The sequence below is a fragment of the Perna viridis genome, chromosome 4 (genome assembly GCF_037379345.1).
Source record: "Perna viridis isolate PV_CMFRI_1.1 ecotype Kerala chromosome 4, ASM3737934v1, whole genome shotgun sequence".
In the NCBI taxonomy this organism is placed as follows: domain Eukaryota; kingdom Metazoa; phylum Mollusca; class Bivalvia; order Mytilida; family Mytilidae; genus Perna; species Perna viridis.
The window spans coordinates 27,893,289-27,916,151 of NC_142448.1; the positions used below are offsets into that span (position 1 = coordinate 27,893,289).

Below are 22,863 nucleotides of genomic sequence, written 5' to 3' on the forward strand. Positions count from 1 at the left end.
TCAACTTTCCTTTCATCTGTGGCAACATCCTTTCAGTACCTGCGTATGGAGTGTTTATATCACAACTCAAACGTTATGCCAGAGCTTGCCGAAACTAAGCAGACTTTTTGTATCGCGCTAGAACTCTAACAAATAGGCTTCTGGAACCGGGTTATGTTGCTACAAGATTGAGGTCATCACTACAGAACTTTTATGGACGTCAACATGAACTCGTGGATCATTATGGTGTGTCCATCTGCACCATGAAAACTGATTTATTAAACGGGTCATATTTTTCCTTTTCTCGTTTGTCTACCTCGGACTTGACTTTTTATGAGAAACTCGGCGGGTGTTTCTAGAAAAGCAGAGGACGCTTACCCTACCGGTACACCTGGTCCATGCTTCCAGTTTTTACTGGCGTCCGAGTTGCTCATTTGCTTTTGTTACTTTGTATGTATGATTTTAGTTACTTTATGTTCTTTGTTGTGTATGTCTGTTTTCCATGTCTGGTCTTTGTCCCTGGATTACATTCTTTTGATTACCGCTATAACCTTGGTTCCCTTGATTACTCTTTCAAATACAATGAGCATGCTTATATATGTAAGACACGGAAGTTCGATGGTCAACACTGTAGAACGTTGGGTGTGTAACGCTAATATACAGAAGTGCGTTGGTCTACCATTCAACGTTGCCACGAAAATGCACATGCATACGCGCTTTTAAATGGAAGATATTACTTGAATTGGCTTTCTTTCTGCATCAGTAGCCTTTATACTATCATTTTTTATCAAAGGATACGTCAGAACGCAAAATCAAAATATAGGATCCTGGATCGACGATCGAGTAAAGTAAATTTTAACTAAATTTTGGCGGGACTTTAATTTACTTAAAATCGTAGATTTCGGTTTAAGTATTCCATAGTGATAGTATAGTAAAAAATGGAAGTAAACTTAGTATTAGTTTTTACAATTTCCTAAATAAATAGAAGTATGACATTGAAAGTAATGAAAGGAATGAAAGTAAATTTCCTTCTAGTTTCATGTAGACAAGTATCCTACTTGTAGAATTATTTTGTTAATTAAGTTAATTATTTTAAGGTTTTCGTATATTTACGATATTAACGAAAAAAAATGAGAGTCAAAACCTTTCAGCGAAGTACAGAACGAAATTCAAAATGCACCTCCGTGTGATGGCCAAAGCATTTCCGCGTTGCAATAGGCGGTCAACAATCATTTTTAACCCACGCAATTCAGCGTGATCACAAACGCACTTCAGCGTATTACCATCGCACTTCCACGCGATCATCGTACCTCCGCATCCTATCGCGGTTCCTAGTTTTACAGATTTGTTTAGCGCTGTTGAAGTTAAGAACGATCCAATATGATCTCATTAAGCTTTTCAAGATTTCGACAAAAATAAAGGAAATAATGCGGTTGTGGCTCAGTGTGACGAGCGCTGCATATACGAAATGTAGTATTTTGGCCCGTCATATGCGATACTATTTTGCAAGAAAATATTCATTGTGATAAATACGAATAACTTTTTAAGGTGAATTATCACCCTTTCTTTTGTGCAAATCTTTATATGATGCATATTTAGATATAATGTTTGATTGAATGTTTCATTAAAATCCACTAACCGATAAAGGGGGATTTCTGATAAGCAACTTATAGCATTAACGACAGAACTGACTGATGGTTCCTGTCTACCCTTTAATGATGTGTTTTACTTAGGTTCATCAAAATAATGTACGTGCACCACACTCAAACCACACAAAATGCAATTGAATTCGATTTTTTAACTTCTTACCTTTCAATCTAGTGTGGTCCTTTTCCGGACAACTACTACCATTGTTTGTAAACTTTGAAGGATTTGTGTAAGTCCACATACTATCAGGAAGCTCAATAGAAGGTTTGCTCTCAAAGTCGAATATTTGTCTTTCGATGTCTAAAAGGAGGAAAAACAAACAATGTATAAACTGTATATTATTATAAAATAGTATTGACGTTGATGTTGATAAAGAGTTAAAGGATGATATTTAACCACATTAATTGCTCATTCCTAAGGACACAATATACGGTTATCATGTAAATGTGTCTCTCCTGTCGCACACACATGACCGTTCTTACTTAATATATTTGGAAGTGACTGCAGGGGCAAACGTATCAAACAGATAAACAGATATGAAATTGTTATTAGCTTAAACTAATCAGAAAACTTAATACTAAAATCGTAGCACGACTTTTGAACTTTCAAAGTTAATTGATTCATGTGTGCTGAAGCATATTGCATGAAACGGATACAATATTGTGATACACTGATGGTAATGCAACTGTTTACAAAAAAACAAAAAAAATGACCTAGTAATAGTGATTCACATTAAAACTTACTTAATCGTATAACTTAAAAAAAAATCAATGTTAACATCTTCGCCGACGCCAACGCCGAAACCTACACCGGAAACACAGTAATTTGGTCTCGCGTTCCGTGACTTCCGCAGGCGAGATAAAAAATGAAAACTTGTTTGTTTCCTCTCATGTCTTAAAGGATATATATATATATATATATGGAATAGTCTTAACTTCTGTTATGCGAAAAATGTAATTGAATTACTTACCACAATTCCCATCAAGAATATCAATATCACCAATCATTGCTCTATATACAGATTCCTGGGTGTTGATTTGTGTTACTATTTCAACTGAGTAGTTATAGTGATATGTATCCACATTAAGTGTAACATTAAATCTAGTCCAGGTATCTTTTGGATCAACGGTGATGACAGGAATATATACACCGTTCTTATTTCTTTTCACTATGATTCGACCGTTCTTAGACATGTTATATAAAAAGGTAAGACACATTTTTGTTAAAGAATCCAACTTTTGACTTGACAAAGTTGCATTTTCTTTCGTGGAGTATATATAGCCACCAGGACGACCTGTAAAAACCAGAATTGACATTTTTACTGAGCAGTTCACCCATTCAGAGAGAGAGAGAGAGAGAGAGAGAGAGAGAGAGAGAGTTTCCTAAAATTTTTTTTTCGTTTAAGAATTTTACGGTTTTAAACATTATTTTCTTAATGATCTGTTCTTTAAATGATAGCTGTCCAATACGCTTTTTCTTTACTCAAATATAGTAAAAGAGGTTCTCCATTTCATTTGGGATCGTTGATTTACACGTTATCCGTGTAAAATATTCATCTTTTACTGCGTATTGACTTTTTTCTAATCTCACAAGGTATTCAGTAGTGTGTATATATAACGTATTATTGTTCTTCTTATTCCTCCCCTCTGCATTTGGATACAAGTCCCAAGATTTTGTGCTATATTTATTTTTCTCAGTCGTCAAATAACAATTTTAATCAGTTGGTTGTAACCGTTTGGTTGCTGAAAATATTTGATGACATTTATTATCTCCGTGACGCATACTAGATTATCTGCATGAATATTTGATTAAATTCCTTTTGATAGTAATGGAATCGATATTATTCATTCAACTTCTATGTGATTGTCTTTTCGTCCATTTTAATATTCTGGCTCTTCCGTTTGGTAACTTTAAGTTGATATTTATGCACTCTTTAACCTATGCCATATAGAAAAAAATATATGTAGAAAAACTTTCCATACTTTATAGAAGTTTTCTATACACATGTGAAAAAAAACCCTTCCCCAAGCCCTCTATTATTAACGTATTGGGTGCCTTGTCTCAATTCTTTCAGTTATAGATCTACAGTAAGCAACAAATAAAGCAGTCGTCATGGCAATCCTCGACCGTTAGATTTCGTACGTAAACATATATAGATATAGTTAGAAAGAGGTTGATAAACAGCAATTGCAGTGAAGGTTATTTTGAGGGCACAATTAAACAAATCACTGCAATGGATGGCCCAGAAACTTGATTAACCGTTGGGTAGCACTCAGTTACACATTGAAAGCGTCATTATTTTAATGATTGACATGTTTATTGAGTATTGATGGAATGTTGGTTGTTTGTTAAATATTCATTCATTGTTGGTTGATTTTATAAATGCCACAACAAATGTACAACCAAGAACACGAGTTTGTTGATATTTTTTGTATAACCAAAAGCAAATACACAAAATATCACGATTGCAATAATGGCGTTTAGTTCTTTAATACAACTCGTACTTATATGAACATTTTTGCTTGTATCACCAAATAAAACAATAAGTACATGTGATGGAAACGTGTATTCATTTTGGCCATAACTTCCCATAATTTTCACAACCGCCGAAGAATCCTGGTATACAACTACGCTTGAAACCATATAGAAAAGTGCACATAAGCATAAACTAGAAATAGTATCAATTTGGTTACCGACACGACAAAGTCCTGTACTGTTAAATATGAATGTGATAAATAGAACAAAATAAAGTTCTTCTAGATGTTATCACCCACAAACAAATATATTGTTCATTAATATATAAGACAAAAATAAAGACGCGTTTCTTTTGTAAAGACTACGTCGTGCTGAATAATAAGCTCGTGATAGCACAGGAATAATCCTAGTAGCTATGACAGACAACTCAAAAGAAACCAAAAAGAAACTAATTTCAATCTTATTGAGTTTCTTTTAGCGATTGAAATTACATGGATGTAATCTTGTGTTATTCTATTTTCTCTTGTGTCTTGATCTTATTTTTTATAACTTGCACTTTCATTTGTTCCGCCACTGTCCTACTTGATCTTCTTTCCAGCAGTCAAGCACCGATTTCACGATTTTCCGGACCTTAAAATGATCTTTTTAAATTCTTTTGCACATCAAACATTGATACTTCATTGTGCATTCTGGTTATATGTGTCTTAAATGTTTATTTTGTTTTAAAAGATAAATCATCCTTGAGTAAACCCATATTGTTAGATCGGTTGGTTTTTGACATGCATGTTTCTGATTTTCCCATTTGGCATAGTTCTTATAAAAACCTTAATCACTACCTAGGTAAGTATTGTGCTCATGAATATTTTAAGTTGCCCAGATTTATTCCAATTTCGAGTATGCAATCAAATAAGGTCCTTTGCAAACGAACACGTTGTTGTTTGAAGCCCGTCTGTTGGTAATACGAACAAAGATTTCTTCAGTTGAAGACTGTAAAAAATATAGCAATTGAAAGACCGCATGAACGTATTTAAGTCACCGAGTTTTAGTTCATATTAAGTACTTTATCGACGTTATTCAAAACGTGTCCCAACTTCATCTTTTTTTATCTCATTCGCTTGCATATTCCTGTAAATCCGAATCGGATGTTTAGTTTTAATTACCAACAGATGATTTAATGGAGCTGATAATACTTAAGTAACCAGTGATAAAATGTTTACTAAGACTATTATTGAATGGCAAAGACAAACGGAAACACTAATTGTGTTTGTATTTAAAGTAAATTAATCGGCGATCGTGCAATACATTTTTTAAATTAAAAGCAGTTTATGTTTATAATTTCTACACAGTGTAGTTAAGAATGTTTTCCTTGACTTTGTATTGCATTGAGTGACAGCTAATTATGATACCACCCTCACTTCACCCTATCTATAGGTCGTCATATAAGGTTGTAAATGCAGTCGTTCAACAGATTACAATTCCCATTAATAATTAAATTCATTACATTCCCCTTGTTCATGATAAGAAAGACAGACACAAGTGGTGCGAGTATCTCGTAAACTCAGATATATATGCGGTTTTATATATAAAACGGCATATATTTCTTTTGTACAACGTGGTTATGTAATGGAAGTGACTTTAATCTGTTTACATGTACACATAGTTTTGCTATTATCACGTGATTATCATATGATTTCGTTATGGATATGAATAGTAGTGAGCTGAGCTCAGTGTTTTACCATTAACTGTTGAGTCTATATTTTACATATGCTTAATGTGTTTGAAAACGAGATTGAGTTAATAACGCATGAGTAACAATCGTCGCAATGATTGGTCAATTCATTAGGCATTTAGTATTTAAGCGAGTTCATCGGCGCGGTTTATCGCTTCTTTTATAGATAGCCACTCATAGATAGAACTTATATACGGTTATGCCGTATTCTCATAGGAATGTAATATTCCGATAGAATATTTTGGTTTATATTTATTCGGACCTTTCGGCTTCTTTATACGCTAATTTATCATAAAATTATTTATATTTCTGGTTTTCTGTCGAGCTACAATTATGGCGCAGTGAACAAACGTTAAGGTGTTAGTCAGTCACTTCCAGTTGTATTGTCATACAGGTTATTTTTGAAGTTATTAAGCGTTATGCATTTATATGCGATATGCATCATTGTTTTGTAGCAAAGGCTTTGTACTTGGTCAAATAAACTATGCTTTTCTAATGGAGTTTTCACTTAGACAGTGCTACAGTTACAGAGCCCAGTGCACGAACGTACCACACAACAGGGTATCTTAATAAGATTATTAAGTCTGAATATAAGTAGTTGATATAGACACGTAAAATATAGAAAAACGAATGCATTAGTGAATGTTCGAACATTTTCCATCATTTATTAAAAGAATAACACACTATTTATATAGTTAGATTGGTATTGCTGTTTTCTTAGTCAGATTTCTAAGTGTTAACTGGCCATTTTCACTGAGAAACTTGCACGTACAGAAGACTCCCGTTACAGTTATACTATGCATGTTATATCAAACAACAACAGTTCAATATACTTTCAAAATACTATTTGGCGTTACGGTTAACACACCTATGCTTTTGATATATGCATTTAACTGTAATCGCACAATACATATCCTTTATTAAATCAAAGCTTAAATTCTCAATTATGGGCCTCTTTCGCAGAGCCTTTGGCGCTGACAGGGTGCTGTTACGTTAGGTGAAGGTAACAAGGAATGAAATAACAAACCCAGCAGACACTCGAATCTATCAGGAAGGGGTATCCTCAACATTGTGAATTTAAGTGTAAAGTAAGAACTCTTAATTAAGTGACAGTAAAATATAGTGGGACTGTTGAGCACTGGCCCAGCCCAGTTCCAAGTTCTTACTTTACCACCCGACTTGGGACAACCTTTGTGAATTGATAAATGTATTCAGTTTTGTTCTGAATTAACATCGGAGTGATTCACGAGACAAGGGCTTATACCTAAAGGCTTATAGCAATTGACTTATATCTAAGGCTTATACCCAAGGGTTAATACCGATAGTTTATACCGAAAGGTTTTTACCGAATGGTTTATACCTGTTATCCCAAAAAATTACCGTCGCCCAATATTTCGAGTGAATAATTTGGAACAATAAATGAATGGAACATCCATTTACAATGCCCAAAAGATTAGTTACATTTGTGATGAAATGTAACGCAACGAGTGTCCCCAAATTTCAATATTTTAAGAGATTACGTCTTTACTATAGTGACAATATTGCATTGTTCAAATATGTTAATTACACATTTGTCGAAGAGCCTCAGTAATATCTTCATATGATGTCCTAATATATTTGGTGTAACAGTCTGACTTCCAACGACCTAATGCCTTTATCATATTGTATTGTACGAAATTAGAACTGCACGTCGTAGCTGCGCCTTTTCTAAAGGAGTGTTCACTATATCTATTAGAGTCTAATCCCAAATGACTTAGGGAAGTTTTTAGTTTATTTATAAAACTTGATCTATAGAGAGGATAGCCATTACTGCAAACAAATAAAGAAACACACTCTGATGCACCGCATTTACGTCTATAGCCAATGTAACTGTTCAGTGGAACATAAGAACAAATAATTGTGTTTGTCTTAAAATAGTTTAATCATAACACCATTCCGAAAGACATTAGTTTTCGACACTTTTAGACGAATATTCACTTGCGTATTTGATACAACCGTAATGTCGCCGACTGTTAAATTGCAGGAAGGCTCAAACGAATGTCTACTATTTGATTATTTAATATTTTTTCAACGAGCGGGAGTTGAAAAAAAAAAATTAATCTGTTTAACGCTGTTTTGATGAAGTGTAAAGTATTAGTTTTCTTTTATTTTCAGTTTTCCTGAACTATATATGTAAATTTTATTAGCGCTCCAAAGTTTTCTTTCGGGACTATGGTTTGGCCAAGTGCTGCGTGACGTCGCGTATGTTGTACAGCTGTGATACACGTCTTTGAAAAAAAAAATCGGTAAAGTATGTTGGTCGCGTTTAAATTTGTAAAGTAATTTCGGAATTTATTCATTTTAATCTGATAAATCACTGTATTTTATCATTTTCCATTGTTGACTAGAAAATATTACAACAGATTGGCCATTATTTCATAACCAGTAAACAAACAGACGGTTATTTGGTTCGTCAATTATTCCTACGCTGTTGCTTGTATGTCACGCAAGGACATAGAAACTAGCGATAATTTTCATTCTTACTCGACTTTGAAAATTATCATATAGCAAGATCAAGGGGATTTTTAACAAAATAGCGAAAAAAGTAAATTCTGCACATCTTTAAAAAGCAAAGAACGCAGTGACGCACGCTGTAGCTAAAGTAAAGTCCATATCGTCTGATATATGGCTCTTGAACCGGGAATTTGGAATTCATAAACTGACATAGGCACTTAAATCCTGATAAATATACATTGCGTGGTGTATCATTGATACTACTATCCCATAATTTATCAATTGCACGAATTAATTCCACAGAATTTCTTAGTGTGACGGGAAGCCTCATTAATTAGGTAATGCATTCTGACACAGACGTCGGAAACGACCCATCTGAAATCGAGTGTGCGCATCAGCTATATTGTTATATTTACCACAAATAAACTCCGCACGCACAACAAAATTAAATTTTGCAGAACACCACGTAAAGCGTCTCATTTATTTCATAATTTCTAAAGATCTCGACCTAGAATTTTGGATAATAAACACTGGCTTTGTTACCGCAGTGAAACATGATTCGTTTTCCTGTCCACTCATGACCCCATATCACAGCGGCAATAACAATTGGATATAATTCCATGTAAGCCATTGATAATTCTTTTGTTTCAAAAATAATTTCTTTTGGCCATGCTTCTTGGAACCATCGATTTTGAAAGTATGCCAAGAAACCACATTTTGAGCTGGCATCAGTATATAAATCATAATCCGCGAATGAAATTATACATTGTATTTGAAGAGAGAAACACCTTTCCATCAATCGAGAAACTTAAACCACATATCCAAATCTTGTCGACATCCAGCGGTGATTGAAACGTAATTATGTAGACGGAATTCGCCATATTCAATAGAAAAGAAATAAACGATCTTTCTGGTGAAATTACTCTCATTGTAAAGTTAAGATGTCCTAAAAGACATAAAAGTTCTCGTTTGGTACATGACCGTCGTTTCAAAAACGAGAACAAAAAACATTTCTAAATATTGTTCTGTTTGAGTTGAAAAGATTATTGTCAATCGTTATAAAGTCGTCCAAATCAATGACGAAAATGATCGAAGATTTTATTTCGCAATTACCTGAACCAAAAGCAAGTCTCGTATAGAAATAATAATAACCATTCCATTTAAAACCATACAGATGCCATAGACTAGGGTAAACCGGTACAATTAAAACGCATATGATATATCTGTTTTGCAACATTTAGCACCCTTACCGCACTGTTTAATAATCTTTATGACATCATCAATTCGAATGTAAGAAAGAGAAAAGTCCTCCTTTTTTATGAGATCATTTAGACTTCTATGAAAGGAATTATTATTGGGAGTTGATAAATCTAGAATAAGTCAGTTTTTTTTAATACTTTCCTTCTACGATTCCAATAGGGCTGACTCTATGCACTCTAAACGGCGATTCTTTAAATGGACCAATGATATTTTTCAGACCCTTCTATAAGTTTACGTTATCTTCCCTGTATCAATTTGGTCCGATGGAGCAGTGTAGTGAATAGAGTCGTCACATTCTGAGACGTTATATATATATATATATATATATATGTATATATATATATATATATATATATATATATATATATATATATATATATATATATGTATATAGAAAGGTCATTAATTTGATCCTTTATCCTACATAATAACATCTAAAATGAACTGTCCCGTACTACCATACATCGTGTACTAAGTTACAGCCCTAGATTAATCCTACGAGGAGGAATGACCTGGCCAGCGAAAGCTATATTTTAATATAGCTAGCTGGCCGAGTGGTCTAGGGCGCTGGACTTGGTGCAGGCGGTGTTGCCATATATGTCACAGCGGTGCGAGTTCGAGTCCCGCGGAGGGAACGACCAAAATTTGACTGTTCTAACATCGTTGGGAATTTTATAGACCTTTCTTTACGTTTATATATCTTCCCTGTATCAGTTTAATCCGATGGAGCAGTGTAGTGAATAGAGTCGTCACATTCTGAGACATTTGTATATATATATAGATATATATTTTGCATTACGAAAAAATTACAAGCTTTAACTTCCAACTTAAAACTTTTACTGAATCATAAGCACCTACATCATTGCATGAGGTCTCGCTTTAACTCGTAAATCCCACCAATTAAATCTAGCATTGACATTGATAAATCTGGGCGCTGACAGATCTGCTTTCCCATTAAATTGACTCATAAACTATAATTAACTTCTTAATTCACATGATTTGGTGTAGGTGTAGGCAATGAGCGTAATTTTTTGGTACTTCAAATGAAAATGAACTTCAGATGTAACAGTTTGATGGTGTTTGAGATGTTTACAATTGAACATATACGTACCTTTTTTAATTTTCAGGAAGAGTAACGGGACGTTCAAAAACATATGATTTCCAATATCCAATATTGTGGTAATTAATTTGTATTGAGTGAAATCGATTGTGGTAGATGTGGGAAAATATTATTATATAATGAATGTATATTTGAAAAAAGGTAAGACATATATTTTTGAGCGGAAATAATTCAGACTTTAAGAAGTGCCTCATATGGATGAATATTATAACTTCTATGTCTATAACTACTATGGCGACAGTTACCGCCAACGTCGTTGAAGTTGTAAGCTATTGTGGTCACAGGCTCTCAAAACTGAAGATATCTCTGTAATCGATTTGATTAACTAAAAGTTGCTTTATTTGTGTGATTTATTCGAGGATCTTGGCATTTAAACTTACGACGGAATGGTCAGCTTAATTATTAAAGTGTGTATAGAAATGACGTCCTTTTTTTCTCTTTCATTTAAATATGGATGCGATCCATTCATTGTTTATGTTCATTGTTGTGTATGTCTGTTTTCCATGTCTGGTCTTTGTCCCTGGATTAAATTCGTTTGAGGACGGTAGAATCTTTGTTCCCTTAAAAAGTCTTTAACCGATTCTTTATTTCTCCAAAATCTAGAGCTTAAATCAGGTTAATCGAAGCGCAGTGCCGGTTATACAGTTTTTAACAATACAATTTTTATATGTACTTAATTTCTATGAAGATAATTTCAATCTTAAAAGGCAAAATGTATAGCAATCAATTAGCACACCAAGCTATCAATATTGTCTTATTAATGTAAACTAGACTTACTTGGTTTGTCTGAATCAAAGGAATTTATTTTAAAGTCGGTCATTTTCCAGTTACATGAATCCACTTTAAAGTTGCACTTATGTATTGGCTTATCTGCAACAGTAAGTAGAAGTTTTTGTAAGCACACCAAAGTCGTTTTCTTCAATAAAACCGATTATATTTCATGAACTTAACTACCCTTTTCAACATAATATTTGCAGATATAGAAATACGATATTTATTTCCACAGTCTATTTAATTTTTACATTTTAGTCGCAGAAAATTGAGAATGGTTGTAGTCGACTCGACAAAACGAAAATCTCTTTCCTAAACATTCTTTGATTAACGCTATAACCTTGGTTTCCCTGATTACTCTTTCTTCACATATTTCTTTTAAGCAGAAGAGAGATAAATTTAAAAATAATTGTCAGCAAATTGAGAGTGGCCTTTAAGAATATTGGATGTGATTAAAAACGTTTACCAGTATTTTACTTTGAGGTTCCTCAAATATGACAGAGGTTAAAGATTGTGTGTTTGTTTCCTCAAAATACCATCGATCGGCCGAACATGGCCAACACACAATTGTATGCTAATCCATAAATCATTTAGATAATGTGAATTGATAAAACTTTTTTCTGTACTTATATAGATGAAGGAAATCTGGTATGATTGCCAATGAAGCAGATATCCGCCAAAAGTCAAGAGACGAACAATTAAACCTTTGACTGAATCGTTTATAAACACAAATTATGAATGCTATATATCAAGGTGAACAGTCTTCTTTGGAAAAACAACGATGTTTGATGTTTTTTAATTCGGGATTTTAACTGAGTATGGGGAATAAAAGTATACAGTGTTGAAAAATCATAGGTTTTAATGCAATTATATTCAGAAAATATTCTTGAACTGATGGTCCCCAAAAGACCTTTCGAATTTTCAGGATCCACATTGAATTAACTCTACGGGAGTAACAAGTGGCGTGGCAGGACTGCACACCTTCTTTGACAGATGTGAGTATAAAGTTAAAAGTTTTGAAAGAGGTTTGTTGGTACATTTTGCAGATCTAGCTATGTAACGTTGTTTGTATAGATTTTTTGTGGAGTTTTCGCCGTCTTTGGTAGAGAGACCGAAAGAGCACAGATTTTTGGTTTTCCACAATGTCTTCTTTGGAGCAGTATAGGTCTTATCACTGCTTTTAATGTCTACGTCTACCTCTGATAAAAACATTGGATGTAAAACGTTTTGTTATTAATTAATTTTAAAAACAATGTTTATAACGTATAAAATGACGCCTAAAATAAAAAAAAACTCTTTCTTTAATAATTTGCGTGTACATCGCTAATCTGTTTCAAGGAAAGAGGCGTAATAGTCCACTAGAAAAGAGTAAAAAAACTCCATATGTCAAATAATTGACAACTGATGTCATCTCGTTTGTCACAGAGTTCAGTTGAAATCTGTCTTTTTGGTCAATTTCGGGATTAGAAGGGCTCAATAAGTTTGAAGGGGCCAAAAGTTCAATTACCCGTTGATAGATTATATGTCGATAGTCACCAAATCTAGGGTTACTTTGTGCTAAAATACATAATCTTTGTAAATGCCATAACTATTTCAAAATCGACATTGATTTTTTTATTACGCTATTTGTGGCCCTTTCCTCTGTAGTTGGTTGGGTTGGATAGTGCACTTGGCTGGCCCAGCAAAGACATGTTCTCTACATGGACACACTGAAGTTTTGGTATCATCTATAGGGAACGGGGATCTAAATTTTTGACTTTATGAAACCGCAGAAGAAGAATTACATATATTAAAATGTAGATTTTCTATGGTTTAAAAAAAAATGCAGTAACTTCATATTTAGACCATATCGTTGTACTTCTACTGCAGGGCCAACAATACATGTTTACTTAAGAAGGAGAAGGTTTAATAGCAATTGTACTTTCGTTTTAAGGATGATGATTCGTTTTGGAGTCATATATCTTACTGCTTACAATCACTCCGAAAGGAGGATGTTGATTTCTACAAGGGACCTTAACAAAAGGGAACATTTATCAATGTAAATTGTTTTTTGCTGATTTTATAAGCTGATTTAACTTTTATTTCTTTACATTTATCTCGTATAAAATCGCAGAAAAATGTTACTTATTTTCTTTTTCTGATGCAATACATTTCGTGGAATCATAGAATTTGATTTGGATGAGATTTTTACTTTTAGAGTTTTTATTTTCATTTCGCTCATTCTAATCTACGGAATAAGTTGTACCGTCAAAGTGTTAGGTGTTTGTATGAACATTTTATTAGAAACAGGATATGAACACAACACTGTAAGTATCTTAAGGAAGAAACTTTAAGAGAAATTTGTTTCTATTTCTACTTAAAAAAATGGCTAGGTCGTGTCGCTCAAAAAAAATTCTTTAATTTCTCAAAATATGCGGAATTCACAAATGATAGCACCTTTGATAAAAAAGTTCGTAAAATAAATGCTCGATAAAATTCGAATTACTTTATGAAAATTACATGGAAATTATTTATATCAAAATATGTTTATTTATTTATGCCATCGTTCTCATTTTACGCTTTTTGCCTGGTGACAATTGTATGCTGGTTGTTTATATTGCAATATACCAAACACTATTAACTGTTATGGAAACGGGAGTTCAATCGCGATATAAAATCTGGTTTATGCTATTATTTCCATCAAACATTCCTGTCCAAGTCATGACCATTTCAGTTGTGGCCAATATTCCGTTTTTGTCATATTGATATTGCTATTTTTTGTAGCAAATGCTTTGACTTTTTGCCTAGAGTTTATCATTTCGGCAATTTTTGTTACTTCCCTTCATTTTTGAAATTATTGTTCTTAAAGACATTATTTGACAATGCCCTTCTCAGTGTGTGCACTATATTTAAAACGTATAAAACGAGAGGTTCTGAAAAAATCCTAATAAACTAGTCCTTTTTTGGCACCTGTTGTATTGTGCAAACACCTCATTCGCATGTTTTTCAATTATTAATTTTCTAAATATAGCATTGAAGTCATTCATGAAAATTAAATTATTTACTTACCATTACAAATGTACGAGAGATTGAAATAATTATATTTAGATAAACAGTCTTGATGTTTTATAGAACAGTGGTTACGGTTTTCACACGATGTCTTTATGTTATCTCTTAGTCTTTGCATACATTTCTCATAATAGCATGTGTTGTTCTCGTACCATATCTTCGATACATGTATGACCGAACTTTCCGCACTACAGTTGAGTGAAATTATTGGTACATCTGATGAAAAGGATTTTCTATGACTTGTATATGTATCTAGAAAGATAAACATTAAGATAAAGATTTCTTTCATTGCATGAATTTATAATGAAAAAGTAAAGATAAGGTAACATTTTTATTACAATTCTACACAACGATCAAGCAATCATAAATGAAATTTTGACAATAGATTGTAAACACTTTTAGGATTAGCTCTGATTTTGCGTAAGAAAACTTCATCAATTGACAGAGTATTACATTTTTGAGCTAATAGTCGCAATGAACGAGCTAAATACGTCAATTCGTCATGTCAGTGCACGGTTTATTTTGCCAATATAACAGCACAATGCGCCGAACGCTAAATATTTCTCACAGGCAAAATCACGGAGTGTGACATTAGAGTTTCTTAAATATCTTTAGATAGAGTCATTAATATTATAATCTTAGTTTCTACGTGGTTTAAAATACAAAAAAAAACAAAAAACAAAAAAAAAAAAAACAAAAAAAAAAAATAAAATAAAATAAAAAAACAAAAAAATAAAAATATCATTCATACATATTGCAAAGGTGTGGAGGCATTAAGAAATGAATATTGCCTCAAAATATCAACTTTTTTGTAATAACGTGAAGGTTGTACATATCATAGTAAAATATATAGATATAGGAAAAATATCATATTTTTTTGGTCATTGTAATTACGTCATAATGGTTTCACAAGTTTATGTCATTTAGCAAAAATAATTCAGAATTGAAAATTTTGTTGTTTTTTTTTTTTAATTTTTAGGACATATTTCCACCCAGTAAACAATATCCACGCCAACCCCATCCCACCAAACTTTATACTTCACATATAATGATTTATCTTATCATGAATGTATTTACTGAATATTGAAAAAGTTGTTTCTGGGTTGTGGATACCATTTCTTTGCCACAAATATGACCAGAAAGTGACAGAAAAGTACAAAATTTGACAGAATATCTGAATATTTGTAAAGTGCAATTAATTGTCTTTTAAATGCAAGCATTACCAGAAGTTATTATATTTTCTCATTTGTGATGGATTCAAATGTTTAAATTCACAATAAAATTATTCAACACTTTATCGCCCCCTCTACTTTCGATATGCTGTTAAATCATAAAACAATATTCTTATCGAAGCTATAGATATTAAACTATTATAGGAATGTGACATTCCGGTACCGACATACACGAAAGCTTGAAACATCGTCTGACGATAGTAACTAAACCTTTTTAGACGCAGCGGCGGATAGTATAGTTGTCCAGAAATTGTAAGATTCTTGCCTTTTCATAAAACAATGGATTTTGTTTAATGCGATGTAAATTATATGCGAAACGACGTTTGATTAAAATGTTGCCGGAGAATTTCGAAAGGGATATTTGCAGTGTGTTTAGTGAAAATGGAAAGGAACAAGTAACCCTGAGCAAAGCTTGACGCCCACGGAATATACTAAACAGGTTACGAACATTTGTTTACGTTTAAAACTAGTTATATAGGCTGCAAATGGCTACCAATACACTGTCACGAGATATCTATTTTGTAATATCTGAAAATGGACCATAATTTTGTGGGCGTGAAGCCACCTCCTCAGGTAACAAAAGTTCTTATCTCATGACTAATTGATAGAAATTAGGATAATGAATATGCCCATTTCTGCAAAAGAAGAGTCTGGATACTTTTTGTTGAATGGATAAAACGCATTGAAAATAAATATTGCAGGTAAGGTATTTAAAGTATTTCTTCAGAAAGTTTTTTCTGTTGTCTGATAATACATATCTTTTGTAGAAATATTTGTGATTTTTTCATTTATCTGAATTCTGTTTACTTTGGAAACATAATATATATATACTGTAAGATAAATGTTTTTTTTTCAATTTACATTTTAGATTTAAAAATAAAATAGTTTTGCTATTGTATTACGGAAAGTTACATCAATGTTCAATGCTGCAACCAAACAAATAAATGATATTTAAGCGCTTAAACTACTCACATAGTTGATGTGCTACGTATACCAAAATCAACAGCTTGATAGTGATTTTTAATTTTAAGAAAAATATCGAATTTTTATCGAATACCTAAATCAAGTACACAGATAACACACTTAAGTAAATGTGCGGTCTTCTCACACTTGTATTATGCAATGGTAGAACTTACCCCTACAGTAAACAAAATCAATAGATGCCTAGAAGCTATCAACTACATAATTCAAAAAGTTTGATAAAACCAAAACTTTATGAACAAAAACAAATGCAAACTTTTCAATTCAATAAATTAGAACAAACAATGAAATTATAGTTTTTAATGGAGTGTTCTGCTTTAGAGCTGTTTCGTTAATGGTAAGGATTTTTGAAATTTAATGGGCCTAGACGGTATACGGCTATATCATATGTCAATATGAAGATAAATCAATGTAGTTTTTGAATACCATTATTTTCTAACTGAAAAGTGATAAATTTTCTGCTATTTTGCATTAATTAGAGGGGTCAATGATCAATCGACCCCACTACACTTTGAAAAGTAATTTAAGGGAAAACAAATAACGTGTCAAGATCATATGTATAGAATTTCAAAAATGTAAAAAAGAAGAAATATGCCCCTAAAATTGGTTGCATTTTAGTGCATTTTCAATGATTAAGAGATAATAAGACACTGTAGGATATTACAATGTATATCTAAGTATTCCTTAGTGAATATCAAATAAAATAAACACAACGATCTGTAACATGGGCTTTGCAAAATGAGTTTGAAGTTGCAAATTTTTACATATTTAAACTATCAATTGTACTAAAATTGTATAACAAGGAATCGTTTCCGGAAAATTGAACTCCAAATAAAACGTTAAAGTTTTAACCAAAAATGAGAGTCGGGGTTTCATGATAAGGCAGGATTTCGTAGTAAATTTGACAGTACATAAACTGTGAACTTTAAACGTAGTATGGAAGCATGTGCATACATCTTATAGCATATTGTCACAGTCTTTATGTATTATGATGTTTAACTGTGCATCAGGCTGATGCTTGTATTACAATTTTTTTCAGCAGGGTAGGATCCACACTGTGACAAGAAGGGGTGCCAGCTGTCTATAAGTTGTTTTAAACTTACTTTTTTGCGGCGTAAACATACATGTACAGAGCAGTTGTAGTAGGTGGTGTGTGCATTGAATTGTGGGTTACTTCTGATGTCATATTTTGACAAGGTTGTTTGGAACATCCGAAAGAAAGAATATCATTTTGCTAGATCCTTTAATCTCAGTTTTCGCTATATAGATGACGTATCTTTAAACAACCCTAATTTGGTGGATTTCTACATCGCATCTACCCCAACGAACTTGAGATAAAAGATACTAGACACTGTGGGTCAGCCTCATATCTTGACCTACACTTCGAAATCGATGGTAAAGGAAAATTATTGACCAACGTGATGACTTCTTATCAAGAATTGTCAACCTTCCTTTCATATGTGGCAAAATCCCTTCAGCATCTGCGTATGGAGTGTCCAGATTACAACTCATACGTTATGCCAGAGCTTGCCGAAACTATCGCGCTAGAATTCTAACAAAAAGGCTTCTGGAACAAGGTTATGTTGCTACAAGATTGAAGTCATCACTTAAGAAGTTTTATGGTCATCATCAAGAACTCGTGGATCACTACGCTATATCCATCTGCACCATGAGAACTGTTACTTTGTATGTATGATTTTAGTTATTTTATGTTCTTTGTTGTGTATGTCTGTTTTCCATGTCTGGTCTTTGTCCCTGGATTACATTCTTTAGACCCCTGCTCTATTTAATGCAAAATAGCAGAAAAAAATTACCGTTTTTTCACTTTTATAAGTACGATATACAAAAAGTACATTTATGTACCTTTCCATTGACATATGATATAGCCGTATACTTCCTAGGTCCATTAAACTCAAACAATAAAGCACTTTTTGATCCTGTCCGTAGCACTATCTGGAGACAAATTCGATTTGTTTTTGTTTCATCTAATATATCGAGTTTATTATCAATATTCAGGGTATCTATCCGTTCTACTTTAATTTGAACTTTTATTCTTAACCTCGTTTTGTATTTCTCGCATGTTAAGAAATAAATTCTAATTATCTCTAAAAGTACACGTTTTGGCAGCAATTTAATTATGACTTACCAGATTGTCTTGAGCAAACACAAATCAACACAAACAAAATGTAAATAACCTTCATGGTTAACACAAGAAAGTTTTAAATATATATATGTGGGCTTCTCGTATGAATATCATATTCCGATATGAAAAAGCAGGTTTTTTAATTCAATTTTATTGTGATTGTCAATGTCTACACATAACAGATTATGTAGGGTTACTCGTTCACCTATTATAAATAACGATTTCATTTCAAGGAATTTAAATCTATCACTATTGGATTTAAATTGTAGTGCTTTCATTTACATACTAATTACTTAAGCAATAGCCTTGAAGTTGTGATTGATGCTAAAAACCCACTCATCAAAGGATTTCTGAAAACCTCATTTCTTTAAACTATTGGAAAATAAAACGAAAAAGAAAAAAAAAATAACAAGGATGTTTTCATCACGTGAAATATAATTTCCTCCTTGTGAATTCATATTTCTATGCATTTAAAAAAATATACCGAAAACACGATGCTCTCTGTAGTAGCCACAACGTATCGTGAAAGGCGTATTAATATAGTTTAGCACAAATTGATATAATATTTACAGAAGTTTAATTTATTTGAATATAATTCTCTACTTTTTTACATGCAGATGCATGGCCGAAATAAAGTCATGTAACATTTATAGAAAGTATACTATTAGTTGATCGCTTGGCTGCAAAAGTTGGTCAAAGTAAAATATTTCTTATATTGAATTTTCAGCTATAAATAAAAAATAACTATTAAAGCAAATAATAATAATTATGGTGCAGATGGATACAACATAACGATCCACAAGTTCATGGCGACTACCGTAATACTTATATAGTGATGACTTCAATCTTGTAGCAACATAACACTGTTCCAAAAGCTTAATTTTAAGAACTCTAACACGGTACAAAATGTCCGTGTAATTTCCACATAACATATAGGTTGTGCTTTACGTTAGGACGTTAGTAAAAATAAACCTTTTTTAAAGAAGTTACTTTTTTCAAGAACGCCTTATCCTTTTTAAATAAAACATCTACACAAATTTGTAAACAGAAAGTTTTCAAAAAAAAATTAAATAATGATCTTTCTTAAATCTTGATAAAACTCGATTTTTTATTTTTGATTCGCCTAGAAAAGAGACGTAATACATATAAAATGTATTTCCACTTAAGATACATATTGTGATCTTAATTGGACTTACACTTCTTCATGAAGGGTATATTTTGCACTACTATTTCATGTTGTAAAAATAATTCAATATTCTTACCTTTTACTGACAGGAAAACATAATAGAGTAGTACCACAGTCACAGAGTGAAACGAGAGGAAATTATCGTGATCAGATCGATTATAAATGTAAGGTTTTCTTATCAAATCTTTTGATACTTTGTCTTATTTCTTTCAACACTTACTCGTGTGTCTCTGAAAACACTCAGATTAATTGCTGACATATACTGTGAGTGGTATCCAAGATTTGAGTTTGTTATTTTGGGTTTTTTAACCCTTTTGATGGAAGTTAATTTTGCAGAAGGCTTACAATACCCTTATAAATGAACGATAATAAACTAAATTTATACAATGAAACCGGTCCTAAGCGATCTTCAAAGGATGTCATATTCATGGTCACATGATACAGGTGTTTTATATACAGGATAATTTTATGTAATTTTATAATAAATGTACTATATCTTTATATTTTAATCAAAGCCTCTTTCAGTATGTTATTTTTGAATACATTTGGTCATTGACACAAGTTTGACTATATATACATTTGCATGTTAATACAAATCACCTTAATGAGTTCTTTACTCAAACGGCAGATCTTATCTCCTGCCAATTTATTTGAAGAGTCTATTTTTGTGTGTGTTCTGCTGGGAGCACGGAAGAAAAGTATAGTAGAACTCAGTTAAATAAACAAACAATACACACGCACCAAACCTGTGAAAGAGAATCTCGTATACTCTAATGGCGCGTTCAAGTTTATTGTTATATATTTATCATATCGTGTACACACGTTACAGCGGATAGAGCAAATTTATTGAAGGCATGACTGTTTTATTTTTGTTTCGGTCTATGAAGAAATAACTTTAATCACGTTGTGCACACTGAATAACCTGCAAAAGATGTAATTTTACTACAGTCATTGATGTTTTTTTCAAATTGACGGAAAAAAATATTAGTCATTCCTTATAATTTACTTTCAGTATCAAAATTCAACGAGTATATCATAAAAAAAGATTGATGACGTCATAGTCACATTTCAAAATTTGATGGACAAATTTGTTTTATCCAATCAGAAAATGATGGACAAAATTGTTCCATCCAATCATAAAGCGTGTTACTTCTGAAATTAAACTTTGTTATTGAGTTGACCAAATGGTCAAGTGACAAATACTGTTTGTCAATTTCTAGCAATCCACACAATGCCATAAAAAGTATCAATATGGACACTAGACCACTAGATGAAAGGAAGGAGACCATCTATGGAGACATTATGTAACTTAGGTGATGTATAGTGGCGATGGCCATGACGCCTTTACGGTCTTGGGTTTCTGTCAAATAAATTCATCACATTTATGTTATTGTTATATTGGCTTGAAAGGTTTCCTATACTTTTGATGTTGTCATTGCATCCGTAAGTATTGCAGTACCAAGTCTGCATATCCCGTACAATCTCCGTGGAAGAGTAATCAAGGAAACCAAGATTCAATCGGAAATCAAAAGAAAACAGACACACACACACAACAAAGAACATGAAATTACTAAAATAACACGTTGAAAGATAGTAAATGAGTAACTCGAACTCCACTCAAAAGTGTGATCATGAACCAGGTGCATCGCTAGGGTAAGTGCCATCTGCTTGTCTTGAAACATCATACACTTGTTCTGAGGGGACGTTACCGCAGATGAAAGGACAGTTGACAATATAGAATGAAATGTCATCAAGCTTGTACAGTTTGGTCAATATTGTTCTTTCTCCGTCAACGTCAATCTCTACCTGTAGGTTAAGATTTGAGGCTGACTACACAGTGTCTGTAGTATCCTTTATCTCAAGATCTTTGGGGTAGAAGCGATGTTTAAAATCCCTAGAATTGTTTTATGGTAAAACGTCATATATAAGCGAAGCTAGCATATTTCCCCTTAATGACTTATTATTATAGCAAATATTCAAACTGGTATGCTGAGTTCAATTCGAAGCTTTTCCATTTACGTTTATGGCTAAAACTAAACAATTAAATGATATTTAAGCGCTTGAACTACTCACATGGTTGATATGCTACTTATACCAAAATTAACATTTTGAAAGTACTTTATAATTATAAGAAAACTATCGAATATTATTCAGATACCCAAATCAATACATAGATAACACACTTAAATGTGCCGCTAAGGTCTCTTTTCACACTGGTATTATGAACTGGTAGAACTTTCCCCTTATGGTAAACAAAATCAATGGATGCCTAGAAGTATCAGTTACATAATTAAAAAAAGTTTGATAAAACCAAAACTTTATGAGCAAAAAAAAGAGCAAACTTTTACTACAATAAATAAGAGCGAACAATGAAATTATAGTTTTTAATGGGTGTGCAATGCTTTAGAGGCTGTTTCGTTTATGGTAATATTATGGAGAATCAATTCGAATAGTTTTTGTTTCATTTTAGGTATCGAAATAATTATCACAATTCATGGGAATCTACCCGTTGTACTTTAATTTGAAAGTTTATTCTTAACCTCGTTTGTTTATAACTCACATGCTAAGAAATTAATTCTAATTGTCACTAAAGTACAAGTTTTGACAGCAACTTAATAATGACTTACGAGATTGTCGTAAACAAACACAAATAAACACAAACAAAATGTAAATAGTCTTCATGGTTAACTTAAGGAAGTTTTAAGTATTTATATTTGGGTTTTTCGTGTGGGATGTGAAAAACTAGGTTTTTAAATTCAATTCAATTGTGATTGTCGATGTCTCTACACATGGCAGATT

At 32.5% G+C, this 22,863-nt stretch overlaps 1 protein-coding gene and 1 long non-coding RNA gene across 11 annotated transcripts in view; one reads left to right on the forward strand and one right to left on the reverse strand.

Annotated features, from left to right (window-relative positions):
- Positions 1-22,802, reverse strand: part of LOC148619584 (uncharacterized) — a 51,872-nt gene extending 29,070 nt beyond the window's left edge. For 5 of the 10 annotated variants that reach the window (XM_088579659.1, XM_088579658.1, XM_088579656.1 and 2 more), the window contains exons 1-5: positions 22,692-22,800; positions 14,523-14,774; positions 11,481-11,573; positions 2,597-2,920; positions 1,789-1,926 (exon numbers count right to left, since the gene is read on the reverse strand). In XM_088579659.1, the coding sequence (XP_088435785.1) occupies positions 1,789-1,926; positions 2,597-2,920; positions 11,481-11,573; positions 14,523-14,774; positions 22,692-22,746 (862 nt within the window). In that variant the 5' untranslated portion in view covers positions 22,747-22,800. Of the gene's footprint in view, positions 1-1,788; positions 1,927-2,596; positions 2,921-11,480; positions 11,574-14,522; positions 14,775-18,881; positions 19,004-22,691 lie in introns of those variants that run through there. The other 5 variants (XM_088579663.1, XM_088579664.1, XM_088579662.1 and 2 more) reach the window with 3 other exon arrangements.
- LOC148619585 (uncharacterized) lies at positions 14,770-21,449 on the forward strand. The gene is made up of 4 exons (XR_015921617.1): positions 14,770-16,455; positions 17,778-17,884; positions 20,154-20,228; positions 21,285-21,449. It is a non-coding gene; the product is annotated as an uncharacterized LOC148619585 (long non-coding RNA).
- Positions 22,803-22,863: the final 61 nt, after the last annotated feature.